General features: G+C 38.1%; 1 protein-coding gene across 1 annotated transcript; it reads right to left on the bottom strand.

The window, feature by feature from the left end:
- Positions 1-2,225: 2,225 nt before the first annotated feature.
- On the bottom strand, positions 2,226-9,445 carry LOC115818904 (sulfotransferase 2B1-like). Its single transcript, XM_030782403.1, has 7 exons — positions 9,298-9,445; positions 6,265-6,473; positions 5,400-5,526; positions 5,216-5,310; positions 3,159-3,339; positions 2,788-2,921; positions 2,226-2,472 (listed from the first exon to the last, which is right to left on the bottom strand). Exons 1-6 carry the CDS (start codon positions 9,434-9,436, stop codon positions 2,806-2,808), a joined length of 867 nt encoding a protein of 288 aa, XP_030638263.1. The 5' UTR covers positions 9,437-9,445; the 3' UTR covers positions 2,226-2,472; positions 2,788-2,805.
- Between the last annotated feature and the right edge of the window lie 414 nt (positions 9,446-9,859).

Raw genomic sequence — 9,859 nt, 5'->3', positions numbered from 1 at the left:
TTAGATGGATCATTCGAAATATGTTAAGGCTGTTCAATAATGCAGCTGAAAAACTTCATTCAGGCAATTATACATGCCAGTCACTGTGACCACATCAATGGAAATGCAGAACAAGACTGTCTCAACGAATGGCAGGTGTCCCTTTGTACAAAACCAAAACCAGTGTTTCTTGTTCCTATTGTCTGGCCAAATTCAATTTTCACTGAAGTGCATGAAGTTTGAAGACGCCCATCATTTACACGAAAAATATGGTGTTTGTGTGGTGACATCTGTTGTGGCGACTGAGGCCAAGAAGCTAGTGTCTTTCAGAGTGGACATCAAAGGCAAATGTACACTGAAAAAAAAGTACTTCATTTAATTATGGAAAGTCTTTCCAAGAAAATAAATCATGTTCATTCAAAATTAAGACAGATTCAGTGAATGTAATTTACAGTGGTAACTTCAATTTAATGTGATCAAGTTAGATGAACTTGATTTATCTGAGTAAGTAGTTACTACAGCTGTCAGTGATCTGATTCTGAATATGTCGATTTAACAAATAAATCTAATCTAGCAGTAACTCATCAATGCTAAAATTGAAGACTTAACTGAAACCATTTACAGCCAAATTGGTCTCACTTGGTCATGACAACCAGTGTTTGCAGCATTCATTCTTTTTTAAAGCTGCTTGTCCTAGTTAGGGTGGGGGGGGGGTACTGGAGCTGACCAGGAATCGGACCTGGGACCTTCTTGCTGTGAGGCAGCAGCGCTACCCACTACACTGCCGTGCAGCAAACAGAAAACTCGTATTTTCAAAAATCTCAGAATTAATGGACACACGTCTAAAAAGTTTCCGCACAGCGGAATGAGGGACATCACACACAAGTGGCACAAGTTCACAGTGGCACAAGGCATAAGTAGCTCATTCAATAAGCATGTAAATATAAACCTAATGACAGATTCTTTGTCATCTAAATTGAAAACCACCTGGAAAAACCACAACAAACCTGGAGTTATAGGCATGCACTAATGATTGAAAACCAAGTCTTAGCTGCATCAACTGTAAGCTGCCTTACTGGAACGAACTCCGTTTCTTACTGGAACGAACTACCGTTTCTTTCCATCCAGTGTTTTTCGCGTGGTTGCTGCACCTACAATCTCTCAATGGTAGGGCCCTCTGTGAGACTTTGATAAAAATATTTCATTCTAGTGCATTTTACATGACTGGTTTTAGTTGGTTGAACTGTTGGCTTATTTATGCTCTTTCGACTATAACATTTCAAGTAAAACATGGAAATTCAAGAATTCAGTTATTTCAACTTGATTTATTTGCTTTAAACATACAAACATCAGTTTTCATTTTTTTGAGCGTACAATTTATGTTCTTTCGACTATAACATTTCAAGTAAAACATGGAAATTCAAGAATTCGGTTAAATCAGCTTGATTTATTTGCTTTAAATATACAAATCACAAATTCAAATTATTTTTTTGAGTGTACTATGTATAAAACAAACTAACCACCAAAGAAAAAATATATATACAGTGGCAAGAACTGTATATATATACAACCACCAGAACTGTAAATGTTTAATGGATGGAATCAAAAGTGACATGAAAGATTATGATTGTTTGTGTGGTATTAGGTTAAGCACATTTTGTTTGTCTATATTTGTGACTTAGATGTAGACTGGATCACATTTTATGACCAATTAATGCAGAAAACTAGGCAATTCCAAAGGGTTCCCATACTTTTCTTGCCACTCTATATATCAGAATCAGAATCAGAATCAGATTTTTTGGCCAAGTATGTTAACACACACAAGGGATTTTGTTCTGGCTGATGGCGTCTCTCTAGTACTTCAGGCATATACAGACAATATGAGACATCAATATACATAAGTGGATGTGGAAGTGATATATAAGGCAGATTATGTGCTTTGTCTTCTCCTTTGTGATTTAATACATGACACCTACAACATAACAAAGTTTATTAAAAGGCAACATCTTTAAATAGAGTAAAGTTTGGCAAGATCCTTTATTGCAGCTGATCGTAATCAGTCAAAGTCACCTCTTATTTGTTAGTATTTGTCTGTGATAAGCTTAAAAGATATTTTTAAAAAACTTAACTGCAAAAAAAAGCACGTTACTTTAAGTTTGTTTCTTGAAACACGAGATGGTGCGACTTGGACAAATCTTCAGTGATGAACCAGGGGTCATAGGGTGATGATGATGATGATGATGATGACAACGATGATGACAATGTCAACGATGATGACAGCTATGATGATAATGATGATGATGATGATGATGATGATGATGTAGGATGCATTCAACATAAGTAATGTAAGGGGTGTTTCAGGACAAAGGACAAATCTAAAATAGTGTTTCAGAGTCATGTTGGAGATTTCATATCCAACTTGACACCAGGTTCACAGCTGAATTAAATATTTGTTTTCATCAATCTCTTCATAACATTCAACATTTGTGACATCTGCAACAAACAAAACAAAACATCTGGATGATACATCTGATATGACACATGACCTGAGATTATGCAGAGGCTATTTTGTTTTGTTTATTAAATTATCTTAACTCCTTAACCTGGAGAGATCCAAAACAAATTCTGGTTTTCTAATTCCTTGGAACAGAGACACTTCGTTGTACAAATTTTTTGGAACGCTTAAAGGGTGAAGGCAACTATCGAAGAGGACAGCTGAATTTATTTTTTATGGCAATTTTAAACACAGCAATAAGCTAAAACAATTTTTATTCTGGCCAGTTTTGTGTACGTCCATTTTGAATTTACCGTTTATAGAATTCCTTTTCATTCCTCATCCCAATAAAGCTTAATGTTGGTTCCCTTCATATCCTCTCTTATAGTAGATGTGAATTTGGCTTCAAGCTCAGGGCTGAAATGATTCTCCCAGTCCCCAGTAGTTCCTTAAAAATACCAGAGAAACAGCCATTTCATAAAGAGAAATAAAATACACATTATACAATGGACTCAAATGTCTTTCAAACGTATTTGTGGTATATTCCTTTACAATTCAGTTCCCTCTATGTTCAATTTAGAATGGGTTACTGTGGCTTCCTCTATATACATGTCTTTAACCTTCAACATGTCTTTAAATTAATTAATTAATTACAGCAGCAGCTATTGATTGTTGATACTACTACCTTTTCTCAGAAAGGATGATTTCTTGCTATCCATGATGTCTTGCGGCACAAGGGAGTAGTTGGACATGGGATTTGTCTTCATGTTTTTGAAACAGCAGTGATTAGCCACACGCTCCAGTGCCTCTGCACTCAGCTCTCGACCAAGGAACTGAGACATGCGCTGCACAGCCCCCTGTAGGTCCTTCAGAGAAAAACAGTACATCTCAGAGGTAGAACTCTACTGAGACAGAATGACAGTTTTATTGGTTCAGAGGACCAATGTAGATATTTAGAACATATTATCTTATAGGCAGAACTTCTCTGAAGTGGCCTGTTTTCTAACCTTAAGGACACTGGGCAGACATAGACTCATATGCATGCATATGCTTCACTCATATATGCATTATGACATGCTTTACTAGTGATCATATATTGTTTTTATTACCTTCGCCAAGGAGGTTACGTTTTTAGTGCGGTTTGTTTGTTTGTCTGTCTGTCTGTTTGTTAGCAGGGTAACGGAAAAAATACTGGGCCGATTTTCACGAAACTTTGTGGAAGGGTGTAGCGTGGGCCAAGGAAGAACCCAGGGTTAGAATTACTGGGGGACTGGGGGAGGTGTCTGATCCCCCTAATTAAGACTTGGACCCCCCCCCCCCCTCCCCAGAAGAGGTAAAAACAACAGTACGGGGGGTCGAAACATTTATACATCCTATGCTATATAGCCCTGGAGAAAAAGTTGACCCCCCCCCGACTGTCATTGTACAATTCGTACTCTGGAAGAACCCATTAAATTTGGAGCGGAACCCGAGACATGGGGTGGATCCACGTATTATTTTCCACTTCGTTAACGTTGTGAGATAGGGCAAAAATGAGCTGAACTTGTCGTGGATGCGCGAACCAGTCATGGTTACAGTGAATGGTGTGCCGCGACTACATATAAAACAAAACATAATAGCCACCTCAAACATCATTGTAGAAACAAATACAGCAAGTATTTAAGAAATAAGCAATGTCTAAATTATCCTTACTGTTTTTCCAAGCCGAAATGACCAAAATAAGCCTATTTAAAGGTTATTGTGGGCTTGCATAACACGCGCTTAATCGCTAATCGTTCCTTACAATAAATTAACTTTCACAATCATAAATTCGGACTTTTTTGTTCTAATAGTTTTGGAAATATATCCATACGTATATAGTGGTTGCAGTTGCAGATTTGAATATTATAGAGGAGTGGACTATTAGCTTTGGCGGAGGTCTGCGCTCTCTGAGTGCACTTCTAGTTGCTTCCGAGTTCAGGGACCTCAGACACTGAGAATGAAACATGGTGGATTTCTGTTCTTAGAATACATGATTTTAAAAAGTAACTGTTGCCATAACTCAAATGTAGATTGTGGGCTGCACTCTCAGTGACATACTCACCAAGCATCTTTCTATTTCTCTATGTTTACCAACCAATTTGGAAATAAAGCCATCTCTGCTTTCAAGGCACTGTGAGAAGGGAACTGATTTAATCTCATTTGAAGAGCAGGCACGGGATATGATTTTGTCAAAACATACGTCTAGGGAAATTCCAACTAGAATCCCACTGGACTATTTAGAGTGGAGTATAAATTCTATGCTTCTCTCCTAGAGACCACCATCTTCAGAGACATATTTTGAAACTTGAGGCTGGACTCAGATTGATATTATACTTGAAAGACAGATCATAATGGGAAGTTGGAAAGTCATTGGGGTCCAATATCTTATGACTGCATTATGAATATAGCAAACGAGCAAAACGCAAAGTACATGAAAGAAATATTCGTACTTTTTTGTTTGTCTGTGTGTCAGGAAATTATTATTTTTCTTTAAAATAGGACAAAATTTCTGTGAAACGCATGCTGTACAAAAGACAAAATGGTGACAATGTAATTTGTAAGTATTGTTGATTACCAGTTTCATTGCATTAATGATGTAAAATGTATGTATCAATCTATGAGTCTAAATTTATTCGTGGGTCATAGACTTTTGTTAGATGTAGCTCACATTATGCATTAACCATTTCAATCACTTAACTCCTTTAAGAAGAAATGTTTTACCTGCACCATTTCTTCATAGGTGATGTACATAATTCTGTCCCCCATATCAGTATTTCTCCAGCTCTTCACATGATCTGTCCACTTCCCAAACATAACTGGGTAAATAAAACCAACTGTCAATAGGTATAAAGGTACATGAAAGCACCGCATTTCTTGTCAAATGACATTTATACATGTAGCTTACCATTTCCAGCAAGAAACTTGTCAACAAACTCATCAAACGTTCCAGGATCATCCAAGAAACTCGCCATTTGATGGAAATGAAATGATGACACCACCACATCTTTGGGATTTCGAGTAACATATATGGCCTAAGGGTTAGAGAAATGCAAAATTCATTGAGTCTACGTACTTTATAGTATGCAGGCTCAGTACAGTATGTAGGCTCAATACAGCTCTTGTGTGGTCACCCAAAAAATGACTGAACATTAATCTAGCTTGTGTGTTGCTATACTCTGCTACTACCTAACCAATCTCTAAATTACTATTTTAAAATCTAATAAAAGAAGCCTCCCCAGCACTGCATTTTTAAATCATTCATTCCTTAAACTTAAGTGTAACGCAACAAGACAAGTTGTATCCAATTGCAGAAACCTTTGTTCTTCCACAACCAAGGGTAATCCAAAAAAGCAAAGTCTAAAGTCAAAACCGAGAATTCAAACCAAAAAACATAAATAGGAAAAAACACGAGGACAAGTCACAAAACCAACAGGGAATGCAAATAACAGAACGAGAAAAATAGCATGGTATGTACGAGCATGAAACACAACAATATCTAACAAAGAAAGAGAGAGACAGGCAGAGCATAAATAGAAACACAACAGGTGAAGCTAATATTCAGGTGATTGGGCGCGCTGATAGTGGAACTGGAATCCATCACAGTAGGTTGCTTATGACTTAACTTATGACTACGTTAAAAGTGAAGGAACTAGGTTAGTCTGTTGGAATGAACTCAGACATGCGATATCAAATAAGTTATAACATCTTAACTAGAGGGATGATCTTCACACTACTGCCATTATCTTCGCACACTGAATTTTGAACTTTACCTTTGCTTTTGAGGAGAAGAAGGAAGCAGGCATTAGATGGTAAGGCATGTGGGAAACCATAGTTCGAGGTGCAGGGATTTTGTCCATGACTAAGGCTGCACGTGTCTCTTCAAGCCAGGGAACTCTGTCCCAGTTTGGGATAGTTTGCACAGGGGTAAGATCCCCTCCATTAAGAATTAAGGGGAGAATCTCTTGCATCCATGTAGTTCCTGCAAAGTAGGTTACACGCAGTGAATCAATGGTGTGAAATGGTGACTCATTACTCTACTCTGAGGACTTAATCAGAATTATTTGGCACTAATTATTGACTTTCTCTGGCCTTTTGTCCTCTCCATGTATGCCATAGAACATGTAGTCATCCACATTTGGAATGTGCTCAAACAGCAACAGCAACATTTAATACGGCAAATTCTTGGCATATTTTTAACATGAGTATGGTATCAAAAATAAGGGTACATTCATAAGGCTTACAACTGCTGATGTGTTCGTTTTTTAAATACAGAGACATAACTAAATCTCTGGCACCACAAAGAAAATTCATGTAACAACGACAGGTTTAACCAAAGAGAAATCGGTAAAAATAGAAGCAGTAAAGAACTGAGATCGAGTTCACCAGATTTTAGGTGGAACGTGGCGAAAAGTTTCAGTATTTTTGTAAAACAATAACTGCAATGCTGCAGCTTCTTTGGGGGCTCTTTAGTCCAAAAGTACCATATAGTTACAGTATACTGTCAATGACCCAGTTAAATTCGTTTTACACTGGATATTCAGGGGGTATTTGGATCCGTGGAGACTACGTTGCGTTCAGTCGTCTTTCGCTTTGAAAGCAGGTTTTTTTCATTCAAGAGCCTGTTTGGGTTTCTCCCCTGTTTTACGAAAAATCTAATCGTGAAAATCTGAACTACAGTCTATTTTCAAATGATACGGTCCTTCCTTTCGCCGAGTAGGAGAGAATCGCCTATAAGAGCTGCCCCGCCCCCTCTCTCTGTTTGTGTTGTGTATGTGTGCGTGTGTGAGATTTCCCAGAGTAGGGACTGTTTGAATATATGGACGAAGCAGAGCCGGTACGTCTCTGCATCTTGCGCTGTGCATCAGTGATCAGTCTAACAATTATAATTAATCGAAAGTGTCTCTCAGAAACATGTCACACTAAAGCCATTGCATGTCCATCCAAACTTTTAAACTACATGTTCACTAAACATTCAGATTTCTCATTTCGACATTTCACTACAGAAACCATAAATGGACTTTGAAAACAAATTAGCCTATTCTCAGCCACAACACGACGAAATGTAGGCGACTAAGTATATTTTTCGAATATCTAAAACAAGGATCTAGAGGGCTACATGCCAGATTGTTGTCTGTAAGGGAACGACGTAAAAATGTGCCTTTTGTAACGTTCGACGGATTCTTGAAGCACAGTAAACTCCACTACCTTCTCGTGCAACGATCACCAAGAACCCCATATTTCACCATTAAATGTATGAAAACTATATTTGAATTTTCCTAGCTAATGCTTATGATGAAGTACATCTGAACAGCATATTTTCAGCTTTTTTTCCTCCCAACGTCTTGGTGCCCTTTTATTTCTGTTCCCCATTGTTTCCGCAACCCCTACACTGGGTCCTACATGCCGAGCCATAAACTGTTTCTTTTCATCAGCTATATAAAGTGCAGCGGTTTACATTATAATCACTAAATCTGTCCGCCACTAATCTGGCAACCCTGAGCAACAAATGTCACCGCTGCAATAGGGAGAAAATCCCCCGCCAGCTTCCCAACCCGTTCATGTGGACACTCCTACCGAGCCTGAGGCAGCGCTATTGGGATACAAACCTTCGTGTCCTGGGTGGGGGTCTAGCATTCTTTCCATTCCACCACCCAAGCAGCGCAAGAACCACAATTTAAAAAAAAATGAAAGTAGGAACCCAAAGGTTCTCAGTACTTGTCCTGGTGTTATTGTACCACAGTTCTGTGTGACAACAATGCAGAACTAGCAACAAGAACAGAGTGCAGTTCTTTAGAAATCACCTTTTTTTTTGGTCTTAAACAGCCAAATTACACAGAAAGGCTAAAAAATATAAATAACTAAAATGCCAAGGTGTCAAAGAAAATTTGCAATTTATCCCTGGGGACAAAGGCTTCCCAGTACTAGAGGTTGGATTAAGCGTGTGAAAAGACACTTACTCCGATGCCCTTAATTGCTGATGTATCATGTAGACCTCAAGTAATCCATTTAGAATTAGTTACAAACTCAAACAGAGTGCGAATTATATAATGACAATGGGGGAACTGTTGTTTTCACCTCTTTTGGAGAGTCCAAGTCTTAAATAGGGGGGATCAGACACCCCCAATCCCACCGTAATTCGAACTCTGGTTCCAAATAAATATTCAAGTTCAACTAAGACATTTTTGTCTTGACAAATCTAAAACTTCGTCACTGGTTATTTTAGATTTCTGTGTTATGCAGATGTCGTGCAGTTACAACAGATTTTTAGAAATATTTGCTAAAATAATTTAAGCCATATTTCCAAGCGCAAGCATTTGCAGTGGGGTTGTGAGGTCACGTAATAGCAAATGACTAAAATTTAAATCCAGCAAAAAATTTCACATGCTAACAGGTGTAATGTACATGTGAGAGGCTGTTCATTCCACTACAAGATTTTAACTTTCTCTGTCATACCGATTTCATATGGTTGCAATTTATTAGAAAGGAATATTTAGCAAATGCAGCCAAGACAAATGTTTCAAAACTATAAGTTGTTCTAGACTTGTTAAGGCCCACATATTCAACTACAAGTTGTTTTAATTGTAGTAGTGGTAGTAGTGGTACTAGTCGTAGTAGTAGTAGTGACAACATAATCATCGTCATCTATCCACTGCCGTGTTAATGCACTTTTTAGACGGCCCAGTTCGCATTTTTGGGACGGTAATGTTCTTTGCAATTTGTTATCCAAATGACAAATACAAGTATATGTTTCCTCGAAACTCGTGAGAACCATGTTTGTCTCAGAACGTCTTTCGTTAACTTACCGGATTTGGGATACGTGATGGCAAAGATGTCATTATCTTGAACTTGAAACTTCTCCATATATTTCAAGCTCTCATTGGAGTGTGCAATACTTGGCAGCAAAAGTCCATGATAAATATAGTACTTATCGGAACACGCCATAATGAAGTCCAGTAACAAGACCGTTTTGTCTAGAGCGCTGATCTGCAGCCTATATAGCTGCAATGAATGGGCGTGTGTATTCACAGGGAGATAAAATTACGACGGGATTCGTAGCATTTCCTCTAACAATTGCAAAGGGATTGACTGAGAGTTGCTGGCAGAACTTTTTGAATCGTTTAAAGTAGGGATGTACCCGAGTCCGAATACGTTATTCGGAAAGCATGAATAACGCAATGGAAACAGATATTTCTTCTACCCGAAGTTGCTCGTTATTATTCTAGACATGTCTGTGCGTCAGCCATTATGTTTCTTCAGATCGATTCATATCATTAGATGGCCACAATATAAGATGCCCATTCTGTCTGCAACATAGGAGTTTGGTTTCACTAACTAGTCGGTTCATTTATTACACATTGTTGAAAA

The sequence above is a fragment of the Chanos chanos genome, chromosome 8 (genome assembly GCF_902362185.1).
Source record: "Chanos chanos chromosome 8, fChaCha1.1, whole genome shotgun sequence".
In the NCBI taxonomy this organism is placed as follows: domain Eukaryota; kingdom Metazoa; phylum Chordata; class Actinopteri; order Gonorynchiformes; family Chanidae; genus Chanos; species Chanos chanos.
This window is presented reverse-complemented; position numbering and strand designations above follow the sequence as displayed.